The sequence below is a fragment of the Stegastes partitus genome, unplaced genomic scaffold (genome assembly GCF_000690725.1).
Source record: "Stegastes partitus isolate 25-593 unplaced genomic scaffold, Stegastes_partitus-1.0.2 Scaffold1025, whole genome shotgun sequence".
NCBI classification, from domain to species: Eukaryota; Metazoa; Chordata; class Actinopteri; family Pomacentridae; genus Stegastes; species Stegastes partitus.
The window spans coordinates 141,450-168,466 of NW_007578756.1; the positions used below are offsets into that span (position 1 = coordinate 141,450).

Here is a 27,017-nt window from a genome sequence, read left to right on the forward strand (position 1 = left end):
CGCTGAGAAATCATTTTCTTTTTTATTAAAAACATTATTGCTAGTTACATAATTCATTCATAAATGAGAATGTGCAACTTTAAGAGCCAAGGCAAAGAGATTAAGGTGTATTCCACAATATGCTTCTTTCCATTAGTGTTCCAGTATCTGATGAGTGTGTCGGAGGATTTTTTTGTTCAGCTAACTTGGTTCGCTTTTATAATTAAGACATAAACTGAATGTTTTCAATCAAAACATAAACTGATTGCATATGCGTTCACCCAGAGCACCCAAAACAATTAAACCCAAATCAATATAATAAAAAAAAAAAAAAAAAAATACATAAAACCATTAAAATTAACAAATATTCTCTTGTATATATAGTTTAAATGTGCTTTTTCAATCTCCACTTTTATCTAAATAGCAAATTCTGGCCTCCTTACACAGATTTCCGCTAACCCTTGCTCTCCTTGTGTTCTCCTCTTTAAGTCAGTCCACTCTTGAAGGCAACTTGTTAATTTGAGAAAATGAGGCTTCCTCTGTCGTTTTCTTTTTTTTTTTTTTAATTGGCATGGAAAACAAACAAATGAAAGTTTAAAAAAAAAAAAGAAATAGAAAAAAAAAAAGAAAAACACACATCATACCCCCATAGTGCTTCTTTTAATAATCCACTCAGTAAGTATCTACATCTCACTCGGCACTAAGAATATGCATTCTTCTACAGAACAAGCACTGTACTAAAGAATCGTGGGCCAGAAAAAAAAAAAAACAGACAATACTGCGTCATCTCCCAAGTACTGTTCTGTAGTCTTAAAGCCAGGAAGGCTGTGGGTTTGTGAAGCAGTAAACTATACAGAACTCAAGAGTTTTATACCTTATTAAAAAAAACAAAAAAAAAAAAAAAAAAAAACAATTCCAACAAGAATCAGCTCCTACATACAAGTTCACATACTCTTGCACAAGAGAAAACTGCTGAGTTCCATATACAGTACTCCCAATTTGTAAGCTGCTGTGAAAAAAAGACAGCTTTACTGGTTACCCTGGTCACGTTGAACACACCCATCAGACCTATCCTGACAGAGCGAGGCACTCCAGTTAGCCCACTGTTAAAGACAGACTTGTATGTACACATTCATAAGATTATAGACCTGCAGATACACGCAAATGAATGCTGTGAAATCTCCCAAGAATTACATTTAACAGAAAGATCACTTAAGAAACAGACTTAATCGTCTATTCCGGACGAGGAGGAGAATCATTTGTCTGCTTTGTTTCTATCTGTACAAATATCCATACCAGGACCTGCACCCTTGTGTATTTGAGGATCACAATCAGTTACAGAAAATGCAGCATATCCATGCATCTTGGCAATGGGCTGTCACCGACACAAATTGCGTATAAAATAAAGCGGATGACCGTTTTTCAGTGTGTAGCTGCTGGGGAAAAATAAGAAGTGAGTGTGCCATGTTCTTGCATTCAGTATTGGCAGTCGCAGCGATAGCAGTGTCATTTGGCACAGGTACGGCACAGGTACATAACTAACGGTACAGAGGCAAAGCAAGTAGAGGAACAACCACTACCAAAACAGAAGCAGAAGCTTTTACACATTATCTAATTAGATTGATAAACATTGATTCTCAGTGGTAGGAAATCTTTTTTTTTTTTGTAGTGTTTAACCATCAGAGAGAGAGAGAGAGAGAGAAAAAAAATGACACATTCCCTCGATTTCGTTTCAAAACAGAGTGTCATATGTAAAATTTCAGCAGAAAGTGTCCTGCTCTGATCCCGACAGTTCCTTTTAATTAGTGTAATTAGTCTAAGTCTACCCTCCGACCTCCAAGAAATACAAAAGTTCTCAGGTGAAGCCACAGTCTCTGTCGAAGAGAGCGCTTGTAGTGTCGTCCAGGCAAGTTGTAGGCGTTGGAGATGTAGTGTTGAGGCCACAGTCATGTGATCGAGTGGTTGGGTTTTTTTTCTGTGGAGTACAGAGACTCACAGAGCACTAAGTGGTCATAGTGTCACGTCCGGTTTGTCCACAGGGAGCGTAGATCCACGTCAGTTTTCTGTGTGGTTTCATTACTTTGTCAGCTGCAATGCAGGAATGTAACAGAGAGAGAGAGAGAGAGGGAGAGAAAGAGAGAAGGAAAGCTGCGAAAGAGTGAGGAGGGACAGAAGGGTGAGCGTTAAGGATGGAGTCTAGTCCCATCGGTAGCGTAGTGGTCCCCCATTGTCAGTTCAGCAAGGGCAGTAAGTGGGAGGAGGCTGTCGTCTTGTGATGCACACAATCAGTTTTTCTGCAAGAAAAGAAGGGCGGGGATTTATCACGTGGGGCGGCTCATGGGAGGCGATCATGCCTGGATGGGAAGAGGGTTTTAAAAAATAAAATAAAATACAAAACACAGTAGTTGCTGTGGACAACAATGTAACCACATGTTAGACGAAAACTGAAATCAAATGTAAAAAAAATCAAATCACATCTCAGGAGCACAAAAGACACTTTTCACCAGCAGGGGGAGCAAAACAACAGTTCAAATATAGTACAAATGGAAGCTCACTGACAACACTGGTCACTGTTAAACACAGTTCCTTAAACGCAACTAAGTTAATAGGCCATGCAGTGAGGTGAGAGAAGCAGCCGGTGGGACACACATACCATGCGCGGACATGCAGTGTGACACAGTGGGTGTAGCCTAACCATCGTAAGAATCCATTAGAGGCAAGGAGGCCTGCCTCTCCCCATACATCCCTCCCTGAGAAGGAGAAAGACAAAAAATAAAGAGAGGAGGAGTGTGTGATAGATAAAGAGACAGAACAAGTCCACGGGAGACACAGTGGGAGGGGGAAAGAGAGACAAGACACACGGCAAAAAAGAGGGTTAAATAACACGAGGGTTCCAGTGTGACGAGAAGGTGAGTGGACACAAAACATGGAACAGGAAGAGGAAAAAGAGCAGCAGAGGGAAAAGTGGAAGGAAACAAGGCATCAGATACAAAACAAAGAAGATGTTAGTTCAATGTTAGGTCATGTTTCAGGGGGTAAAGAAGGACACCGGTGAGAAATTTCTGTGCAGGATACATATCAACCACTGTGCTGTAACAGGACATGCATCGACATGCTGTCTGTGGGAGTGTGTGAGAACATGTCCATTCACACGATAACATTCTGGGAGCTCAAAACGTGTGCGTTTGTTGCACAGGATTAATGATTTCTCCTCACAATGTCTGTCTTTTTTTATCTAGATAGTCACTCGAGTATAAATTATTCAGCGTTGTTACAGCTATAAATGAAAACTGACGTCTCAGTAAAGTGGAATCATTTCACAGAGGTGATCAGAGGCTTGATAGCAGCTTCAAGTCTTGCTCTATTTGACCAACCCTAAGTAATATACATGCAATTATGTCAAGAGGAGAGAAAACATCTTTACAAATTTCGCTTTGGCTGCATTGCAAGCTCTTGCAGGTGTATTTTGGTTATGAGAGATATAGGAATTATATAGCAGAGTTCACGTTAAATATAAGGCAGTTAATTCCTCTTAAGGTGCAGTCATGCAGCATTATGTGTGCTGAAAGGTGTGGTGTCTGTGCATGTGCCCGGCCCTTACCTGTACTGCATCTTTGTCAGCAGGTTCGAGTGTGTTATCCAGAGTGTTCCTCCCCCTCTGGTCCAGTGTGGAGTAGGCATCTGAAGAGGAGCCACATATGTTAAAGCAGAGGTGTCTGTGTGCTTGTAACACAAACATCTTCAGCCTTTACAAGTCAATATCGCTTCCTGCTGATGTGATAAGGGTTAGTAGATTGAGCGTTTTCTGTTTTCACACTTGCCTGGTCCCAAGTCATTCATTGGAATCATCTCCCGGTCACCTTTGCTGCCTGTGTATCAAAGAAACATTAAAACAGTGAGTATAAATATCACAGTTTCTCTGTAACGTCAAAGGTCTCTGTTCCCTCAGAGCGAACAGTCAGACCTGCCAAGCACAGCAGTGTGTAGGTGCCTGAGTGTTTTATAAGTGTTAGACTGGGATGTTTAAATATATAGTTTATCCTACTGCGGTGAGAGTGGGTTTGGGAACTTGGAAATGAATGCCTAACAGCTTTAAAGCGCTTATGATTATTAAGAACCAATTTAAAGGGCATTGCAAAGACCGACACCACACAGTTTTTATTATTGAAAATGTTCCAGTGTTGTAACCCCTTAAAGGTCCTGCATGACAAGCAGGTTGGGACATACAGCTCTTATTTCTCTGAAGCCTGCAAACAGCCTATAATCATATTATGCAATCAACTTGTGAATTGCAACACAAAGAAACGTGCAGGGGGAATCATCAGGAGAGGTGATTTGTTGAAACACTGCCACAGTTGGCTTAAAAGGAGAGGTCTAAAACTTGAGTTATGAGATGGTTAAAAACAAGTCATCACACCAATCAGATTTACAGCTGTGTGCAAGCAAAATGAGAATCAAGACACTGTATACTATGCATTTTTTGCAGCAACAAAAGCTATACCCCAAAAATGCTAATAAACAGACACATCTTAGTCATTTCGAGCTGCTTCCTGACCTTTGTCTATGAGTGGCAGAGTGCTGTCCTCATATCCTCCGTTGGCTCTGTTGTTGTTACTTGGAGGGTTTAGGTTGACCATGAAGTCCGTCTTCTTCCAGCCGTCCTTCTCCAAAGTGCGTCGCAGCTCCTTGTAGCCCCACACTGTCTGCAGCACCAGGCCGGCTCCACGCACCTCCCGCTCAGAACGATTACTGACAACAAGAGCGCCCGGTAGCAAATGATTTAAAAGTGCAATTTCATCAGGGTGCAAACTTGTGTATGTGGGCAGAAAATATCTATCCATCAGCCCGTACCCGTCTTTGTTAATGAGCACCAGTCTCTCGATTCCTTGTGAGGCCCTCAGGGTCTTGGCAGCTTCCAGACTGGAGCCCAGCACCTCATGGAGCGTGCTCAATACAGACACCACAGTCTCCTCTGACAGCGCTCGCACCGGCTGACTCTGACCACCACCGGGCAGGTTGGCCACCAGGTGAGGCACCGCGTGTTTGCCTAACAACATGAAACAAGTTTAAACATTACAACATACTGAACTACTAACACTAGCACTGATACGATACATCCTTCTAGTACCACAGGATTAGAAATGTAGCTCACCTAGCAGATCTCTGTTGCGTGCATCAATGGCCAGGTTGCGAAGGGCTCCAGACATCGCTCGAACCACTCGGTCGTTCCCGTGTGCCAGCAGCTCAGTCATCATGGGTAGACCCTTCTCCTGACGCAGCAAGGCACGAACGTATCGCCCATACTGAACAGAAGCACACACATACAGTCTTATTTTGAGCTATGTGATCAACTGTCAAACACCTACTCCTTCGGTCGTCATTTTTGCCCTCTACCAAGACCTTTGAATAGGATTTTCTGGGTGGATTCCTTTTGTAAGAAGAACCAATTATTTGTACCCTTGACCACCTCAATCTACTTTTATATATATTCATAAAAAGAAGGTGCACAAAGGATGGTTTTTTATTAAATTTGCATGAGGTCAGCCATACAGCACTTTTCCAATTACAGCAGTTTGTAGATAAGATAAAGTTAACTTGCACTGCATTTACATTGGAGGCACATTGGAGTTAGGAAAGTATGGTATTGGATGTCTTTTCCAAAGACTCTGATTGAGGAGGCATGCCAACTGGTCTCACATAGCCAGAAATATTTCCACAGCGCTATGTCAGTGCTGGAGAATGGTCTGGCTGCACCTCATACAGCGGAAAAACTCTCTGGCTAGTTTATACTCTTCTTTTTTTAAACCAATTACAATTGTCCTGGGTGGTGCTAAGTCTGTACCCCTTTAAAATAGTATGGAGGCGACTCGCTTTGGTGGTACATCTGCGTGCAGGGAGACGAGTGCTGTATTTAAAATGGGAAATTCACAGAAACAACCAAATCGTCGGCAATACTTGCCATCTTTAGTGTGTAGGTTTCTAGCTCTGAGATTTTTGTTAGGTAGTATGCAAATAGCAGATGGGAAAGAGAATGTTGAGTGAAATGCATGGCAGGAATGGAAGGCGAATACCAAAGTATGCATCCAGCGAATCAGACCAAATGTCAACTAAAAGGAAAACTCCCATTTTTCCACATTATTCCAGCTTTGTTATTCTACTAATCTTATCTTCGACGGTCTTTAGCTCTAAGCCACAGTATTTAAAAAGTGTTATTCAAGACTGGACATGCCTCCTTGAACAAATAACTGAGTATTTTATTTCCTCCTTTGCAGTAATATGTGTATTTTTAGTTCGAACAAATTCAAAGTACTGGGAAGTTAGGTCAGATCCAAGTCATAGTGCTTCGGGAAAGGGTTGTGTACTAATGTCTTTATCTAAAGCAGCCGTGCATTTAAATGACTAATGTTTGAGAAGCCCATCCTGTAGCATGCTGTAAGAGTTGTGCATAGTAAATACGTGCTCAGATTTCTGGAGTATTACTCAGCATGTAGATTGCTGGTGCTGTAAAATGAAGTAGGATGATAATGGATGGCAGTTCTTACAGTCCAGCGTCCTGCACACAGGTTCTGAACTGCTCCAGCTGAGGCTTCCAGCACAGTGGGGTTCTTGGACTCCTTTAGCAGAGAAGTGTAGATGCGAACCACCTCCGGCTGGTACAACAACTCATAGCCTACAGAGAAAAAGGAGAGACAGTGGGGGAGCAGGGCAGGAGGAGAATGATGGGAAATAAGTAAAGAATGCAGTCCAGAAGAGGGACAGGAAGAAAGTGACCGTTATGAGTAAATGCATATTTTCTTTTCAGTGCAAGACAATACAGGAAATGGGTGTCCATTGAGCCTATGCTTACCTTTAGCAGGTGTGGTTCTCTTTGGAATGTCTATCATATCTACAGCTGGATCCTCGTCTTTCCTTCCTGGGAAGCGAACATCAACAACGTCTTAGGAACACAACAAAACAGTCTGATACAGACTCTAAAAATGTATTTTTTAGAGTGATAGCTTCACTGTTAGTACACCTGCTCTAGATGGTTAGATGTATGCTGTCAGGGGTGAATACATTAAAAAAACAAAACAAAACAAAAAAAAACAAGCTGAGATGCAGTTTCTCTAATGAATATTACACTATTACTCTTTGGCAGTGATAAGAGGAGTCATGCATGTTAGTACAAATTCAGCCCTGGATCTGTTAGCTCAGCCACTCCACTACTGCTTTACACTAAGACAACAACAGGCAGCGGAAGCACAGTGCAGTCATACAGAGGTAAAGAAAGCTTACCTTTGGAAAACCACTCATCTGTAACCCAGCCGAACAGGGGAGACAAGAACGGAGAGGAGGGAGGAGAAAGAGAGGAGGGCAGGAAGGAGAGAGTGGCAGAACAGGAGGTAGAGAGAGCATTTAAGTAAAAAAGGAAAGCAGCCATAACTGAGCCACCCAGTTAACATCTGCTTACATCCCAACGCTGCCACCACACAGATTCAGCAATGTGACATGCCAGTTATGAAGGCCAAATGAAGCAAATGGAAGAAGACACCAGCTTGTGTAAATCTCATATTCACACTGCTCTGTGCACTGTTAAAGAGTTCACTGCTGTGATACATTTCTGTGCAAACACACCTAAGCATGACAAATACACAGAAAAAAACATTTGTGTAGCTGATGTCCAATGAGCCAAGACATTTTTGTCTTGCTTGGCTTCTACTCTGATGTTATATTCCCGTGTTATATCACTATTTCAAGTTTAGTCCGCCACCACTCAAACTCACAGCACACCTGAACATTTCTTTCTGTGCAGATTGCTACGAAAAAGCAGCAGTCAAAGTTCAAAACAAGATTCTGCTTATGCAACAGCAACTTCTTTTTTATTGTCTTTTTTTTTTTTTTGCACAATTTTAGAACTAAAGCGAGTTTTTTTGATTGGTGGTCAAACAAAACAAGAAGCAAATTCTACCTTGGACTTTCTATTTTTGCACCATTTCTGGCATTTCAAAAAAAAAAGATTTTTTAAAGTGACAGCAAAGACATTTTATTTTATTTTTTATTTTTGGCCTTATCCCATCATTATAAAAGAATGTTGATTGCACAATGCATTATCTATAGAATATTGACACCATCATCATTTAGATTGGGTCCCGGAAAAAAACTCTCTTTCACTACCTAACTGCGTCGGACAGGGATTTGAAAATCTCCCAGGAAAATGAGGCTGAATTTACAGTTTAAAGAAAATCCAGAGTAAAAGGAAGAAGATGATGCTCAGACGGGTATTCACTCGATGGAGAGCGCTTAAAACAATGTTTAGCTGGTCGGGTATTATTTCTACTTCAAATTGGGAATCTTGTCTGTTGCTGTGGACAGCACATTTTAACAGACACTTAAAAAAAAAGTCATTGGTACATTGTTAGCACAGCTTGTCCAAGCCTTTGCCAATTTATTACACTATGTCTTTATTAGCACTTTATGTTCAAGTAATAAGAAAAATCCCATAACAATAAAACCTACCATAATTAATGCTGACATATGTTAATCCTTATATTAAAATAACTTAATAACATTGACAATGCCCCAAAACAGTAGTCAGTTGAGAGAAAAAAATCAATACTTTCAGTGAAACACAAACAGACAGAGCAGCTGGAGAGAGGATGAGCTTTCCCTGATGGAGGGGGGGAGTGGAATTGTTAACATTCTTGTTCTAGTGAGGTCTTTTGTTTGTGGAAGTGTGTGTGTGTGTGTCTGTCAGTATCAGTGTAGTGAGATGGCGTCGTCAACAGTGACATCACTCCAAATGCTCCTGATACCGCCTGAGCAAATACAGTACATGTCTCTCTCTCTCTCTCTCTCTCCTCTTGGTTTCTGATACAGACCTTTGCTCTTCCGGGAGCTGAAGCAGCCGCCCTTCTGGCTGGCAGGGGGAGGGCCCTGGTTGATGGGAACAGCTTCTTGGTAGCGCTCACAGCCGGGGATCTCGCGGTGCACATGATAAGACAAGTTCCTCAGCAGACAGACGCTGTTCTCTATCAACTGCACAGATGGAAATAAAGCGGTCAGGTGGACAAACAAATAATTTATTATGACGCAAACGGTATCTATGCCAGCTTTGTCATCATAAATGGATAATTGTGCATCATATGGTCTCATTTTATGGCAAGCAGTTTCTGGGTCTTTTTTTTTTTGCTCCCGTTACATTTTTACTCACTGTGAGCTTATTTTTCAGTGCAATATTATGTCTTGAACCTCTATGGAAACAACCATGAATAGAAGCAAAAAGAACTCAAATATCTTTTGTGCTGTATAAAATAAGCTAAAATCATAAAAAATACGAAAAAGTAAAAGTTGTAAGTGGAATAAACGTGTACAACATTGTTCCAAGGGCCCACAGTTGCTACCAAAACTGTCTTCTATCTGCTCTACAGGTGTAAACACAGTCCAAGGTCCAACCAAAAAGTCCCTGATTGGTCGGTTTCTTGTTTCGAGGCTGTTTGTTGCAGCTGAGTCACCAAAAGCTTCCTGGTTGTGACAAAGACTGCATTTTTTTTTAGATTTTTCTTTTTTTAGAAGAAGAAATAGAATAGAAAAATACTTTATTTATTCCAGTCTGGGAAATTACTGGAGAAGGTGGTTACTGTAAAGACTTTATTTTTTATGCTATTTTTAAAATTAAACATCTACAACACAGTGATTTTGGTGAAATCTTCTGATTTTTAGGTTACATTTGGTTGTTTTTCCCACAAAAACTGAAAGTCATGAATGATTAGTTCAAGACCCAACAGCAAATTCTGCTGATTTTTTTTTTCTGTTTTTACAGTGTCTTGCCATTATAAATGGTATAAATTTGGCAATAAAAAAAAAATAAGAATAATAACATGCCTTTCAAGCTAGCCTGCACGTTTTGGGGTTCAGCTGGTTAAAATCCCAAATGAAGCAAAAATAACTCTGAATTTCATACTATTTACTGTTGAAAGCATAAAGTTTTATCTATTAACTTCATTGAATGAATGTACCAAAAGGTTTAATGTCAATCAATAGGACTTGCACTTACCTTGTTGTCCACATCTTTACAGTCGATCTGGGACTGGACAATGTACATGAGTGAATCGACCAATCCTGTGCACTCCCTCAGCTTCCTCCTCGCCTCGCTTCGCTCAGAACTCACATTTCTTTAGACGAGAGGAAAGTTGAGAAGGGCAGAAAACAAAACAAAACACGGATTAGCACCGTCTAGAGAAACACATGAGGCAGTTAAGAGGTTAAAGGGGGGACGGAAAGAGTCGGTCTTACAGACGACAAAAGGATTCCAGCACATAATGCTTGAACACACCCCCAAGAGCTGTTTGAATGAAACTCCTGTTAAATCCACTGGTTTACAAAGAGAGTACAGTCTGACAAGGTCAAGTTACATCTCTGGACTTGTTTCTTCTATTGCCCTCTGACTCAGTGCAACTTAGAGAGCTAGCAGAACTGGACGGATGGAAACTGAGACCCCCTTAGTCGATACAGTAGGAATGCAAAGAAAGTAGCATGAGGGAGATGAGGGAGAAAACTCAGTGGTATGGCATTCAGTCTTGGTCTTTTGTGCTGGGCTGTTTTTTCCCAGTGACAGACACGCCCTCTGACACAATACCAGGACAAATTCCCTTCCACAGCAGGGGGCACTGATTCCACTTCACTGCATATTGCAGGAAAATGTATTTACGTGCTGCAGCAGGCAAACACATAATGAGAAAAAAAAAATGCAGACTAAATCAAACGAGGACTGCAGCAGAGAAGAGAGTCCCAGTTTCCAAAAAAAGAATAGCTTTAAATTTGCTATGTTTATAAAAAAAAATCCTAGTGTCAGATGTGGTCACTAGTAGCAAATCTTCTCTATGCAGAGGAAGAACGTGAAATAAAAAAAAATCTAGGGCATAAAGTGAGCACTCCAATTACAGCAGCATAGATTAATCAGTGTTAGACCTTTTGCCTCTTCACCAGCCTTTGAAATGAAGCAGTAACAGGCCAGATGGGCAGGCAAACATGAGTGGTGAGTTCACTGACACAACTTTACACGGTTTCTGAAGCCATAAAACTCTGGCTGCCATCTGCTGTTTGCAGTCCTCGACAACTACACAAACAGCTTTCATTCTTATCCGTAAATCGAAAGAGCTACCACGTTTCCAGATGGAGGTAAACATAAAATTAAAGAGCAAAGTGCTAAATTAGATGAAACAGCTCTACGGACTTATTCAGATTGAACTGGGCTTCACTGAAAATCATCATAGTCTTAATTAAAAGTGCAAACAAGCAGTTTGTAACAAGACAAGTTCTGCCTATTGCCTGCGTCAAAACTCTCCAGACTCTATTCATGTTTCATTTACTACTTCAACAAAATCAGAGATTCCTTTTGTGTACTCGCCTATAAAGGTAGAGCCCCTACATATTAAATTTTTGTATGGTTATATTATTTAAACTTCTGAGCCATTCTGGTTCAAGATGAAACAATCCCAGGGAAGAAAAAAAAACGGGTACAGTTAGTGTTCTGCTTTCAGCCAATTTATATAAAGTGATGCAATTCATTCACTCTGTAGGAAATCAAAACAACCGTCTCAAATTCACTGCAGAGGATCTTTTAAAAAACACTTTAGAATATTTGCGAATTAAGAAAAGTGGCGACAACAAGAGCTAAAGCTTGATCTAAACAAATTAATAATCAGCTTCCTAAATGGATTCAGTTCCAACATCTGATACAGATCAGATTTTTTCTACCACTTACTTAATTAGATTTAAAGACACTAACGCTAACTATGATGTTCAACCAGTTTATTGGGATCTATAAACACATCATCATACTATATATTAAATGATCGTGAAGCTCTTCCAAGTCCACCGTCTAGTCCTTTTGAACTAGTTTAATGTTGTCCAGATCACTTCTGTGAATACCAAAGATTGTGAGTGTTCAAGATTATTCACGCATGCTTTTCCACACCCGCAAGTCAACACTGTAATTAACCGTGTGGTCGAGGGGAATGCATAGATAACAGAGCCACAGGCCAGAACATACTGTTTACACTGAATAAGTCAATGCCCCACTGTCCTCTGCTCGTCCCCTTAACTCTAAACTATGACATTCCCATCCTGATCCCTCACGGTTACTGTGGGCTAGCAGATCTCTTCTTCGGTTCAAATTTTTCCTCGATAAATCACTGACATTTACCCCAAAAGTCTTTTATATAAAAATACATGAGATATCCTGTTTATATTTGGTAGTAATCAAGAAAAGACTTCGAACATTCACAATGAACCAGATGCATCATTTCCAATACAGACAGACCTCTGAAAATGAGGGACCTGTGTGGTCATTGGTGTATCCTGGCTAATGTATTGCTGGAGTACTTTTATCAAAATGTACTATTCTACAGTAATTAAACAGATATTCAGGGGTTTTACTGGGTTATGAGTAGGCTTTTAGGATTGAGTACATATGACAGTAAGCATGATCAGTCCACATAGAGCCTCTGCATTTTTTAAAAACAAATTCTTCCATGTAGGAAAAACCCTGATATTAAAGAGGGAAAACTGCCTGTAAATTTCACCATTAATCTGAGTTTTTTAGTGATTTTTTTGGGCGTCTCTGCTGCCACTTAGAAGTGTACAAAGTTTAGACTTGCATGAAGGTATCGGTGCAAATTCACTTTCATCGTTCTGCTGAGACAGCACTTTTATCAAAATGTGCTTTTCTCCAGTTATTAAATAGATATTGAGGGTTTTCCCTGGGATAAGGATAGGCCTTTGGGGGGGGTGACTGTGCAAGACAATAAGCCCACGTGAAGCTAAGACAATGAGTGTTTTACCTTTGACAGAAATCTCTGTTATTTCTGACCATTTATCAAAAAAAATGCCCATCATACTTGAGTAACTGAATCACCTATTAGGAAATCTAGTTAAAAGCCTGCCTTAAACCTCTTTGGGGCTGTGCCAAAAAAAATCCTCTTTGCAGGAAATTCCTGACATTAGAGGGTAAGCTGGCTGTAAAATCCACCAATATTCAACATATTTGGAAAACAGGTTCTACCAGTGACAAGTGCACAAAGACTTCTGACATTCGAGAAACAGAAACATTATTTTTGTTCATTAGATGCAGCAGGTACAACATGTTTTCTGTCACTTTCTAATAAAAACTTCATGCCACTATTTCTTTTACAGCAGGACACTTAATTCTGATTTTAAGAGGACTTATTATGTATTCTGAATGTGCAATTATTCTCCATCTTTGCTTGAATACCACTCCATGATGCATTTCCTGCTCTTCTGCTCTGTTAACTCCTCATTGCTTCCTTCCGCCCTCATACGTCCCACAGTTCTGTCAGGCTGTTGAACTGGCAACTTTCCACTTTCTTTTCCCGTCTACATCAACCCTCCCCTCCTTCCATCTTCTATATCATCAGCTAGGCAGCTCTGGTCTGCTCTCTGATGCTGTTTCCATGCCTCCCTTTCGTTGCTCCTTACCTCAGGCAGCCTGCTGTGTTTGTGAGGGCTGTCTCCCACTCAAGATGTCTGGGTTTGCAGTTTTCCTCGCCGCCTCCTGCTCCGTTGCTCCCTCGCTCCCAGCCCGAATGGGGCACCATCACCTCGTCAGAGAGGGCGTGCAGTGCGTGGTCCACGATCTCCATCTTCACAGAGTCATGAGACGAGAGGTTCCACAGCGTCCCTGGGGGGAAAAAACAATAGTAACAGAAACGTTAAAATGCAAATTATACAAAAATGCTAAAGAAGAGTTATAAAGCCTATTTCTGCTGTCCATAAAAAAAAAAAAGACTGCACTGCATGAATTTCTATGCAGTGAGGAAGCAAACATGAGTGATGGTGTGGAGATGGACACAGGTTGCAACGATGATTAAATTTAATGGAAATGTAATACAAAATTTTCTTGCAGACACTTCATCACAAAGACAAGTTACTAGCATTGTTAAAGGTCAAGTCATAAAGCGTCATTCGATATTCGCCACACTTTGCTGCAATAAATACTTTAAGAGGAGTTCACTTGAGAAGAATGGGAGTGACTTTTGAGTGTCCGTTGAACTCTTAAGATTGAACTAATATCGGCAACAAAATGCGAAAAACTGCAGCAAAACTCCTGTACCTGGTTTCCACGGAACCTCTAACTGACCTGTGATAATGTCGGTGAGCTCCTGGTCGCGGATCTTCCTCAGCAGACGGATCAGAGCCGGCACTCCGTCACAGTTCTTGATGGCAATCTTATTGTCTGGATCTTTGCCGTATGAGATGTTCTTCAGTGCTCCGCAGGCTGCGTAGTGAACCTATAAACACAGACGCAACAACAGCGTCACGAGCCATTAGTCAGGATGAAGTACCACTTAAAGAAAGCATTGATTTCACATACATGGAGTCATAATAGCAGCAGTAAGAAACAATGTCATGCTCTTCTAAATGTTAAATTGCACTACACGTATTACACGAGTCTTTGCTGTGCAGCTCGTGCAAGTAATTACTATAATTAATGGTAAATTAGGTTGCCCACATTTCTTACATACTTACACTGTAAAACAATGTTGATGATACTCTTTTAAAAACATTTGTTTCCCGTTATTTAAACAAACTGAATTGAGTCTATAAAACCGCTTTCAAATGTTCAGAGGATGCAGTCGCTGTCTGACCCGTTTGTCCAGTCAGCAAGTTATCCAACACACACAAGACTTCAAACTTGTCACTGGCCATAGAGCATGAAATGTGAAATTAAGATGCTTATTTGCTCCGGGAGTGGAATGCATGATGTGGTTTGTCTGGTAATGCCCACTCAAACATCAGCAAAACTTTGCCACAGCTAAACCGAAATGAAAGAGAACTACAGAAAACCCACAGAATGTTTTGGCCGAAACCATTTTTAGCACAAATGTTGACCTCCAGGATTTGACCGAGAGAACTCAAATACATTCTGCTTATTTCTCATTCTTTTGGTATTAGGGCTGAGTCTTTGGTTCACTTTGTCCTGACAGTTTGTTTCAGGCGAACAACCTGTCTCTGGATTACATAAGAGATACACTACATCCTTTAAGCCTCACTCTTTTTTTTGCCAGCCTATCCCAATCATAAGAAACTTGTAGAACAGTAAAGAGTGAACAGAAATCCGTGGAGAAAAACAGCAAACTGACCTCTCTGTTTGGGTTGTCCAGCATAGAAACCAGCGCTGGAATGCCTTTGAGACGACGCACATCAGACTTCACCTGCAAATCAAAAGCATGAATATTAGCTGTGATGTGAATGTGGATCGGATCAGGTTTAATGTATTTGGCCACGAGGGTTAATCAAAAATACATAATAAACTATCAAAAAATATAAAAGATGTACTAATGCACAAAGAAATCAAAAGAAAGAAAAACACAGGGCACATTGTATGACAAACCCTGACGCCTATTGAAGAAGAAACACCCCAGAAAATCGTTAAAATAAAAAAGTGGGCAAATTCAACAAGAAATGTCATAATATTCTATGTTTTTTCAAGTTATGAGCTTTTACTTTATCCACATGAATACGACAGCTTAGCCTTAGTTTGAGTTCAAGCTCTGGTCCATGACATTATCTTTTGTGCAAATTTTGAAGTGCTCTGTATCTTAAAATAAAAAGGGAACATGGGTCAAGAGCACATCTTCTCCTCACAATACATAGATAATGGAGTCTACAACCACTTGTGCTTCTTCCCCATTACATAATGCCTACTCAAAAAGGCCATTCAGGTCATGTGAGCTGAGGCACCAAGAACACGAATCCACTGAATACTTGCGAACACAGTGTACAAATAATGCATCGGAATTGCCAGCATGAATATATGAGACATAAAAATTAAGATACGAATGGAAAGTTCCCTTTCATGTAGAGTCCAACAGTTTTTTCTGTGCTGCTATAACTTGTGCCCCACAAAACCAGTGCCATATCCCTCTATCCCCACCCCAAAAGGGCCCCAGGTCAATAAGTTACACAAATGTCCACGCTATTGTAAACATAAAACCTGCGTACTAACACATTTGTTATGAGCAAGCAGACTGAAACTATAATCCAAGATTGTTGTGACCAATGCATAAGTGGACTAAGAAACCGTCTTTCCAAATTCGTAACCAGTCGCAAACCAGAACTACCCGTCATTATACACCATCTACTCCCTGAAACCCATCTGTCTGAAACCTAAATCGTACACCCATACTGGCAGAACTTTCTCCCTCCCTGTTAACATGCCATCAGAAATGCCTCAATCCTTCTTAGAGTAAACACAAATCATAAGCTTGAGACTTAACTACTGATTGAAGCCTACTCTGCTGCACTTTATACAAGCTTTAAATTAATGAAAAAAGAAATGAGCTTGCACATGTGCACCCCTTACTTTATCATTCTTATAGGTGAGATGCTGCAGGTATGCGGCTGCGTTACTCTTGACGGGGTCCAGCCTGTAGTTGAGCATGGCGATGACCTCTGGCAGCTCCGGCTGACGCCAGCCAGAGGGGCCAGGGCCTTTCCTTAGAGTGCTGTCCAATGAAGCCATGCTCCCCCTTTCACCCTGGGCCAGCGGAGCTCCTCCACCCCAATAGTACATGTCACCTGGACCGCTCATGTCGCCATCCAAGGTGCCCTCATAACTCCTGCAGAAAGCAAAGGACATTTATACTTTCAATGACACAGGAAATTTATACAAAAGAGAAATATCATCATGTTATGTTTACAATAACAAGGTCCAGGACCAGCAACAATAAGAATTACTTCTAGCATATGGAAAAAATAGACATTTCAGACTCTGTACACTCAGAGATGACTCACAAACACTTCATATAGTGCATACAAGTAAAATATAGGTCTAGACATCACTCATCCTTTAAACCCTGATGAGGCAACTTACCCAGTCCTGCGAGGGGGCCCATGAGGAAAGGCATGGTGGTTGCGGGGCACAGTGCTGTAGTGCATTGGGTGTCCCATGCCATAGTCGGGCTCGTCAAAGCCCATGCTGCGCTGGTCATCCTCCAGACCATACGGCTCTGGTACAAACCTTGGGATGGAGGATAGCTCCAAAGCACTTCCCATTCGTCCGACCTATGCACAGGCAGGAATTAAAATACAATATAATGGAAACTCCAGGCCAAATACCAAGACAAATATATAATAATTTCAACACATATCTTGCAAGTAAATCCTCAAAGGTGAATCTAGGACTGTCTTCATGCCAAGGTAAAATGTCCAAAGCAAGAGATACAATGACTGCTGAACATACCTGTGGCTGAGCAGCATAGGGGTCCAGCTGGTTCCTGCTGGGGGCTCTGTAGCTTGGATCCAGGGTTCTGTACCCATCTCTGAAAAGAGGATGGAGAAGTTATATCTGCAAGCCTTAAAATTCTAGATGAAGTGTGCTAATATAAACATGAATTTAAGCAGACACGGTACCTGTAGCGATCATCCATACGAGCTCCCCTGTTAAGGCTTGCGTAGGTCTCAGATGGAGGTCCAGCGCGGTATTCATCGTAGCCAGCTGGAGGTCCGTAATGGTAGTTGCGCGGCACAGTGTAAGTGGGGTAGTCCATGGGCACACCAGGGCCGCCAGGGGCCGGCCTGTAGCCCCGGTCCATGGGTGTTGTGTAGCCCGGCATACCTGTCACAGAACCTCCACCGTCGATGGAAAGTGTGTCTGACACGGAGGGGATTACTGTGCGGGTGGTGGTGGTTTTTACCACTTTCTTGACCTTAATGAGCAAAACACATGAGGCAAGAGACAAGAAATCAATACAGAATATTTACAGGCACAAAAACTTGCATAAAATCTTCCAATAAAGCCAGACTCCTTTCATTTGTTTCCATTTCTGCCAGTGTGCCACCTCCTGGCCCTTCCAATAGTGCCATAAGCTGTACACGTTACAACATGCAATTGGCATTTGAATTCTATCGTTACCGTGGTTTCTGTGCGCCGCGTGGTCCCATCTTCATTGGTTTCCACAGAGACAACAGGTGGTGACTCCTGGGGGTCCTCCTCCACCGTGTACGTCTCCTGCACCATCTGACCAGGCTCCATCCTGAACTGCAGACCCATTTCAACGAAAATGTCAATGCACACAGTCCCTCGGGCTAAAAACGAAAGAGTTGAAATAGACACAGCTCTGAAAGATGCTTACGTGATGTGTCCCGTTGATGTAACCCTCGTTCAGTGTCAGCCTTTCTATGTCTGCATCACAAGGAATGCGGCCGTTCTGCAGATAGAAAAAGAATACGCTTGAGAGGATCCGACACACAAGCACACAGCTAAGAATTAAAGAGTAAACGTGTTCTTGAACAAATACACACATCAGCGGCTGAGCAGCTGAAAAATTCAAGCCGTCTAGAGCAACGTGCCACTCGTGCGAAGAACAAATAAACAACCAGAAGTGAAAGCAGCAAGTCAACTTTCACTATATTTCAATGGCCCATACGTAGCTCAGGCACTTTAAACTGTATTACTGCTAAACAATATATAGTTTTGTGCAAAACATACAATCTGTTTAAAAAAATAAAATAAAATGAAAGTCAGTGGCAGCTGGACACTTTCAGTTTCAGCCAAAAACATCTGATCTCCTAAACTATGTAAACATCCAACAAATCCATGAATGAATGTGAGGGTGGAATGAACACAGAGACAAATATCACCCTCACGTACACAGACACCCTCAGCAATGCCTGCTCAGGAGTGGTGATGGGTGTGGTGCGCCTGCCTTTCCAGCCACAGAGGGAGCTCTATCTCTACTGACACCTCTGCAGCTTCATACTATCTTAATAGGAATAAAGGGGGCACAGCCAGGGGGAAATTGCTCAACACTGATTCAGAGATGAGTTGCAGCTGTCTCACATGGACAGAAATGTCGTATTCTCAGATTTAAAAAAAAAAATAACAGAAAAAACTTGCTGAAAGCAGGAACTGGTGAGAGGTGGAATGGCACTCAGCCCAGATCGAATGAACAAGACATAGATTAAGCACATGAACACACTCTTTAGTTCAGATTAGGTCTCAGGCAGAGAGAAAAGCAGAAAAGTGCCGGGCAGATGCGAGCATGTGGGAACCTGTCGGAGAAGACTGAGGTTGTGTTGCGCTGCCTTGAGAGAGTGGCAGAGGCATGCCGAAGCCTTTGGGCTATGTAAACACACATACACACACACACACAGCAATGATAAGAACCAGCACAGGCCACATTTTTTTATCCTGCTCTCACTGTAAGACGCAAACTACTTAAAGATCGGCTCCATATCAGTCACTTGGGTCACCTGGAACTGCGATGTGTCCTGGTGAAGGCATGCCTGCATGCAAGAGCGACAAATGACAGAGTCGAGAAGTGAGTGAGTGGGAAACACCAGTTGTTCAAAGGTGTGTCGGAAAGGTTGCCTCGGGGCTGAAAGTGTGCACATTTGTATGCCAGATTGTTCCTGCGCACTAATAGCGGCACATGGCAATAAGAAAGCAAAAGAACGAGAGTGAGCGTGGGCGTGTGTGCCTGCATGTCTGTCTGTGAGGTGAACTCAGAGGATGAAGTCACTCTGAGTTGTCTCTGCATACTCTGAACCAGGTAACTGAGTCACGCACGATAAAGAGGGTGTGTAAGCAAACATGGTATAATACGCTTTACTTATGAAACAGACTCAGACATCAAGAGTTTTATTGGGAATTCACAGCTGGACCCTGTTCAGTGTGGACGTTACACCACTGAAAAAGCACTCAGGGACATCCTTCTTCATACCAGAATTAAATCCAGCTAATTACAAATAAACCACACTGTTGTTACAAAAGGTAAACTCTTGATGATAGAGGTCCAATATCACAACAAACCAAGCAAGACATTGCTCTGCATGCAAACACTGATGGGTTGTTAAGACTGGATTGGTGGAGGGATGTGATGACGATGGAAGACTTATTTTAAATGCGATATGGACGGTTACTGAGGAAAAAGAGAGTAGGAAAAGTGGAGGATGGGGATAAAAGGCGTGATCGAAAGCTGCGAGGAGAAACAGAGGGTGTAAATTACCTTTCTCGGGAAGACATGACTAACAGGTTTCTCAGTCATTTTATTTGACTCAACTTGTATTTTCTGAAATTCAAGCTGAATTCGAGCACATATCAAGAGTCCCATTTGATTAAAACCCCAAGAGGAGGCATGTTTTACCCCACTGGTATGGTTAAGGTTCGGCTGAAATCCAGCCAGTCCACACAGATGAGGTGGGGATGACGATGGAGATGACTTTGGATGAACTCACTCGGATCGAGGGTGAATCCGAGGGACGTTTTGATGGAAAATGTACATGAGGGTAAGGTGGTTGGTTGGTGGTAGGGACGGGTTCTTTTTGGTGTTACCTGCATGTTGGGGAGGGGGCGGGGCAAGGTGCCGGCACACGACCTCCGCTCCTCCTCCAGAGCTCGGCTCAGCATCTCAAACTGCCTCTCCTGCTCCCGCACCGAGGCCAGCAGGGAGGCCGTACTCGCACACTGCTCCATTCACACGCTGAGAGCAGAGGATAGGACAGGACAGGGTCAACACCAGAGAGCAAGAAGAAGATTCAACCAACACCGGGAATTCATCAAAGAACAGACAGAATCACCCAAGTACATACAGATATAAAGAAGGGCCCCAGCGCAGTGCACATTGGGGAACGCACACAGTGAGGAAGTGCTAATCAAGTTGATATTTAGAGGGTAAAAGGCAGCTGGAGCTGTCACAGGGCAGCAAAGCAAGGGAAGACAAATGAGAGGAGAGAGAACTAGAGAGATAAAGAAGCAAGTACCAAGGAAATGTGACTACAGTCAGAACAAGAGCAAGGAACGCTGCAAGGACGAACAAAAAGAAGGAGCTTACTACTTGTGAATTCATCTGAAGAAAAGTCTATTCAGTTCAAATTCAACAATAGAAGCAAGATGCCGTCACTTTTTAGCACATTTCTTCCCCTACTGTTGTGCAGGTTTAAAAATAGACAGCGAGATGCATGACGAGAGACAATTACAGCACGTTTTCAGCTGCAGCGTGTGGAGCTTGTTAGCGCTTCTTCATTGCAAAACGCAAAGAAAGTGAGAAGGGAAGAAGGAGGCGAGTGTGAGAGCAGTGAGAGGAGCTATCATGAGGCAGTGTCACATTAGCAGGTTATACCAAATGTAAGAAGCCAAAGGTGTGTTCAAGTCTGAGGGTGTGAAGGGCAGGTCTTGTTTTTGTTTGAATGTGTGTGTGTGTTTTACACCGAATACTCTGAAATATGATGTTTTAAAAAATCTTCCAGACATGCTTTACTGTCTACTAAATTCAGCATACTCTACTAGTTACAGCATGCCATCCATGACGATTTAACATATAACAGGAGATTATATTAGGAATATTTTTACAGCATGACTGCTTTTATCGCTACAAAGTCAAAGATACAGAAAAGTCAAAGAAACTGGAGGATTTCAATGACCTTTTTTGACTTTTAAATAATAATCCACAGTAAATATGACAGCATCAACTAGATTTCCAGTATCACAAACACTACAAGCAGCTCTGATATTAATGTTTGTGTTTTTTTAAACAGAGTTTTAGTTTCTGATCTACAGTGCCTTTTTGCTAAAAAACAATACAAAAACACATAAATATTAGATGCTTTATGAAACGGCAACTTCAAATTCAAGACAAACTTGACCTCCATCTGGCTAATAATCAGACTACAGGGATCTCTATTTCACTAGTTGGACTTTGCTTATCAGTACATATTTTTTTCTACAAGCTGGTAGTATCTGTCTGCTAATCCTACTGTACTTTAATCTTTCCTGAGCCCATCCAGCTTAATAATTATTTCAATATAATTGAAGAAGAAACTTGAGGGGAATGCGCACAATATGCATTTTAAAATAACCAGTTACATTATATAACTGCCGATTGTGGGAGCAATAAATCGCATCAAATGTGCAGCCGCAGAGAAAAATGCTTGCAACAAATTACGAGGAGTCACTGAAAAGGAAAGCAGTGGGAAAGTCGGTTTTTAAATCATCAACCTGGACTTCTGGAAGGAAATGCAACCTAACACATGCCACAGATGACCTAAGTCTAAATTACAGAAAGCATGGCGAGAAAGTAAATGTCCTTCCAGCCCTAAATTAGGAGAATGACAAAGTACTTTTTCGCAGACTTTCACCCTTCAAGCAGGGACGCTGGTGAGGGACGTATGAGGAATCTGGGGAAGAGTACTTGAGCCGTGTCTGTCTAATAACGGGATGACATGAGTGTGGCTCATCTCCAAACCAGGGCAAAAACCATTTTCTACTTCAAAGTTCACTGACTCATGTAGATCAGATCTGCTCTCCATCCGCGCGCGCAGGACGGCCCGAGCGAACAAAGACTCCTGTATAAAAGTCTGAGCGCGCACACACATGCCAGCACGAGTGTGTGCTCACATCTGTGTGAGGGCGAGCGTTTGTGTATGTGGGTCAGAGACTAAATAAAGGTGGCAAGTGTGTGAGGCTGACACCGCTTTTATCCTTGAACACTCAAACAGAGCTGTGGCTACTTTTGGTAGAGTTAATGCTGCCTGTTTTTCTTTTTCTTCCCCCCATTTGTGTGGAAAAACACACACACACACAAACATTTGTGGACAGAAGCACACATGAGTTGCACAAAAGCACACACGCATCGCCATTGTCATACATTCCACAGTGAGATTTAGCATGTCATATCCTGTCTCAGCTGTTGGAAGCTGTCCTAATAAGGGAGCCCTTCACTCTTTCACCGAGCTACTCTCATCTGTCTCTGACACCAAAGTTTTTTTTTTCTCCAACCCTGGAAAAGGAGAGTGGGCACCGCTACTTTTACTCATCCAATCAGGACGGGGCGTCGGTGCTTCTTTAGTGGATAACACTCACAAACTGAAAGACGTCTTGGAACAATCTCAAGTGGGTATAAGAAGCACCGATGTAAAGCTGTCAGTGTAAAGAGTGCATTAAAACTTATTTACATACCAACAGCTCTCTCCTGAAATCCCAAAAGAAACAAACGGTAACTTACTTTGGGAGCGAGCTACAAATAAATGTTTGTTGTGTCGTGCGAGTTGCCTGTAGCAGCCGTCAACTTTTGCATTGGAGACCATGAAAAGCGATGACGTGCTAATGTCACACATCAGATAAGTCGACATACCACAGTCTGAGATGTTCTTTGTGGCTCTGTCAAAACCATCAACGCTTCTCTGAGAGTTTAGAAGAAGACAGTCTCTTGTGCCTCAGTGCAAAAGACCGTCAGACCCACACAACCTCTACAGCTATGCAAGTCCCACCACTAGCATTCTTGTGGCAGGGTGCAGTTCCTTGTGAAAGTTTTAAATGGCTTTTGCCACTTAGACTTCGGGCATTAGTCATTAATCTATATTGTAAGGCCATTACCGGCAATGCTAAATCGTATCTGCTAATGGGATAGACCTGGAATTACACGGATAAGCCACTTACTACCGCCAGCCAACACACAACAGGCATGTACACACACTGGTTGTGTTCAGTACACACTGAAAACTCACTAGCAGTTTGTTTGTCTATCACCCAGTGCCCAGAATTGTGGCTGCATTGCATTTCCTCATTATCATATGCTATCACTGCCATTTCAGTGACTTAGTCATTGGTGGTTGTGGCTGGCTGACATGCATTCAGTTCCAGCCGGCGCACACACACACACACACACACACACACACAGCTGAGGTGAAGCTATGGTAAAATGCTGTTGTGGCTTGGCCAAGGGCTCCGCTGACTCAGCCTCATTTGAATGGTCACACAGAGATTTTGGCCTGTGTGTGTGTTTTGTGTGTTAGCCTTGGCCCACGTCCAACTACTGCCGCCTTCACCATCCTGACTTGAAACCATGAAACCCCCCCCCGAAAAAAAAAAAAACCCCTCCCATGTGGCGTTCAGCGTGTGCACAGTGTGGTAGCTGCAGAGAGAGCGCACATTCACACACGCCCACCTACAATCACATTCACTCACACTCCATACAGACTTTTCAGGGACCTCGGCAAGGCCAGCTGTCTAATCTACACGACACCAGCTTACTATTCTTAGTGAGGAAGGAAACGTGCAGCTTCATTTGAAGGGAGGGGATTTGAACTCCAACTCAGGGCAAGAAAGTAACCAAAAATGAACCACTGAGTTTAAATACATAGATCATCTTCCTGGAGCAAGGAGATCTGTGGATACTATATTGATACCCAGCACGGTATCACTGGTCATAAAGTCGTAAATACAGCATTACAGATAAGCTAGAAAATGTATGTTCTAGCTGAGCAAAAAAAACATGAAACGCATCCAGCTTCTTGGCTGTAAAACACCAATATATCAACTACAACCAATTTTAAGTTGTTTCAAAAAAACCTAACTCCATTGGTGAACAACCTGTGGTTTACATGTAATAAACCATTTATTCACTTAACATTATATTGAACAATTCCCATCTTCACATCTCTTTGCAGTCCTACATAATAAAGTAATTGGAAACAGATTTGTTTGTTACTTTTCTGTAACTAATCATATCTGTACTAATAACAAAGAATAGGTATAGGAAAATTTCTCCTCTAGATGAGTGACTTCTAGAGGCTTGGCCATTAAGCCCCATTAATAAAGAATTTAACCGCAGTTACTATATTCTCGAAAAGGTGAGTCATAAAACCAATAACGCATTATGTACTTATCATGAGTGCCCTGACAGCCACTAAATGATAATATTCAGCTGTATGACATCGCCAGATTTGATTAAGTCAGTACATCTACTTTCGTCAATAATCAGAAATTCAGTGTTACATAAAATACCTGAAAAACAAACACTCCTGTTCAACCTGTACATGAAAAACGGTCACAAACAAACCGAACACCAACGTTCAGCTGTTTGGTAAAGATTTACTACTGGTGAACGATAAACAGAGCGTGACGACTTCCTCACAAGAAAGTTGGTTAAGCTTCTCCAGTAAGGTTTAATAAAAGTGACGCTAAACCTTTCCAAGAAATTAGGCGCCAGCGCTGTGGGAGGGCACTATTCGTCAGTTTCACTTCAGAAATCTGTGCACTTTGTCCACTCAGTGCTCAGATTGTCACGCATCTGAAAGCCAACTGACGTGTGCTCTAGGTTCAAATAAAAACAGACTGCAGGTGTGACTTCTGGAAATACAGAGCGGAAGGGAGATAAATGGAGAATGAGGGAGAGAAGACAGACAGACAGGGAGGAGGAGCGAATATAAGAAAACCCCAGCTTCTATGTGTCAGAGGGACACACCCATGGTGCGCTCTGAAAGCCCGTCATTACAGAGGCTCACAAATGATAGCCCTGGTTAAAACAACTGGCTGAGCAGCAAGACTTCAGCCCCCACAGACAACATGGCTAGGAACAAATTCAAGGCAGCACCAGAAATGTCCATCTCATGGGTGTTTTTCTTGCCCCTCCTTGCTTCGTCTTACAGAGGGGACATTTCTGAGCAAACAGCTTGTCCGAACTTGTTCACAATCTCTTCCATCTCTGTTCCAGCAGGTCAAAGCAGACATGCCTGCAGGGTTTGTACAGGAATATGCCAGGCATGTCCACCCTGCACTGATCAGCTGACGGTATCAACCAAAAATCAACAAATCAGATGCTTCAGACAAACTGTCAAACGCTGTCTGGTCTATGAGCTGCTGTTGTGAAACGAGTTTTAACGTCACACAGAAACAATCTGAAGGTATCAAGCTTACTCCACAAGTGCAGCCAGGTTGCTCTGAGTAAAATCCAGCCTCTGCTCAGCCCTGACAAAACTGTAAGTTGAGAAGGTGTCTCCGCTGCAAGCCTTCAACACAAGGGGCCAAATAATGAAGCAACAAACACGCCTGCCACCTTACCACACCCCATGCATCCAGACCCACACAACAGGTTCTTCCTTTCCTCCACGGCTGCTCCACCACCAGCATAAATCCTGCCTCCCTCCTCTACCTGGCAGACCACATCAAAAGGCAGCTGCTGGAATAATAAACAATGAATTTTCACAGGAGACTTTCAGCACACAAAAAAAGAGCAAAAAAAAAAAAAAAAAAAAAAAAAAAATCAAAAGGCGATGTGCCAAAATAAAAATTAAATAAAGCGAATCACACCAGTACAGTCACCTGAAAGCCCCGTGCTGCCCCAGTGTCCACAGAGAGTGGGCGTTTCAGGTGTAACACATAATAGGAAACTGATAAGCCACCGAGACTGGACTTTGACTCCCACAGGCGGTCTGTACGAGGCCGATCACTTCCGTGTGCGCTCACCTGTCCTGAATAACCCCCCCCCTGCTCAGGCAAAACCAGGGGAAAATCCTGCTAATATCCTGCTTTTTCCACGTTTAAATGCACCAAACAGAGAAACGTGTAATGTTACATGGTTATACACCTCCCAGCCAGAAAAGCCACACCATTCATGCACTAAACTGCAACGTTAACGAGTTATACATTTAGCTGTGTTCATATTTACCAGTTTTAACCACGTTTATAAGTTTTTTAAACTTTCCCCACTCCCTATACAAGTTATTCATCAAGCTAACGAACGCAATACACCGACGCTAGCTAGGCTAGCTTGCGCTGCGCTTTGCTAGCATGCTAACGCTGCGTTCACAACAAATCAAGTTCCATAAATTAAAACAAATCGCTCTTCTTTCCGCCCGCAACTGCTACCAACCACTAGTACCGAGCACGAAACACCAAAAGACGGGTCGTTACCGATTCTGGAGACTGTTAGGTTTGTTTTTCAAAGTCCATAAGTGTTTGCGATGAGGATTCAGGCCTAGCCTAGCCGACCGCCGCCGCCGCCGCTCCTGCTGCTGCTCCTGCTGCTGCTGCTGCGCTGATACAATCCAAAGCTCGACCCGCAGGAAGGAAGGAAGGAAGGAAGGTCTCGGAGAAGAAGTGAGTTGGGATGAGACAAAAAAAAAAAAAAAAAAAAAAAGCACACACACACACACACCTCGGTGCGTGTCGAAGAAACACCTGAAAACTGAGCAAATAAACAGTCCACAGCGGGGCGAGAGCTCTCACAATGAAGACGGAGAAAACACCCACCTCTGTA

General features: G+C 42.3%; 1 protein-coding gene across 4 annotated transcripts; it reads right to left on the reverse strand.

Annotated features, from left to right (window-relative positions):
• ctnnd1 (catenin (cadherin-associated protein), delta 1) lies at window positions 1-27,017 on the reverse strand. 4 transcript variants are annotated; one of them, XM_008295153.1, is made up of 22 exons: window positions 26,672-27,017; window positions 20,315-20,462; window positions 18,114-18,188; window positions 17,894-18,019; window positions 17,392-17,687; window positions 17,222-17,300; window positions 16,853-17,043; window positions 16,343-16,598; window positions 15,120-15,191; window positions 14,117-14,267; window positions 13,456-13,657; window positions 10,013-10,130; window positions 8,838-8,994; window positions 6,827-6,892; window positions 6,522-6,649; window positions 5,132-5,282; window positions 4,831-5,026; window positions 4,535-4,728; window positions 3,801-3,848; window positions 3,581-3,660; window positions 2,675-2,729; window positions 1-2,273 (listed from the first exon to the last, which is right to left on the reverse strand). In XM_008295153.1, the coding sequence occupies exons 2-22, from the start codon at window positions 20,453-20,455 to the stop codon at window positions 2,215-2,217; spliced, it is 2,841 nt and encodes a 946-aa protein (XP_008293375.1). In that variant the 5' UTR covers window positions 20,456-20,462; window positions 26,672-27,017; the 3' UTR covers window positions 1-2,214. The 4 variants fall into 4 exon arrangements, with proteins under 4 accessions (XP_008293375.1, XP_008293376.1, XP_008293378.1 ...); XM_008295154.1 differs by having other exon boundaries at window positions 2,633-2,729; XM_008295156.1 differs by lacking the exon at window positions 20,315-20,462.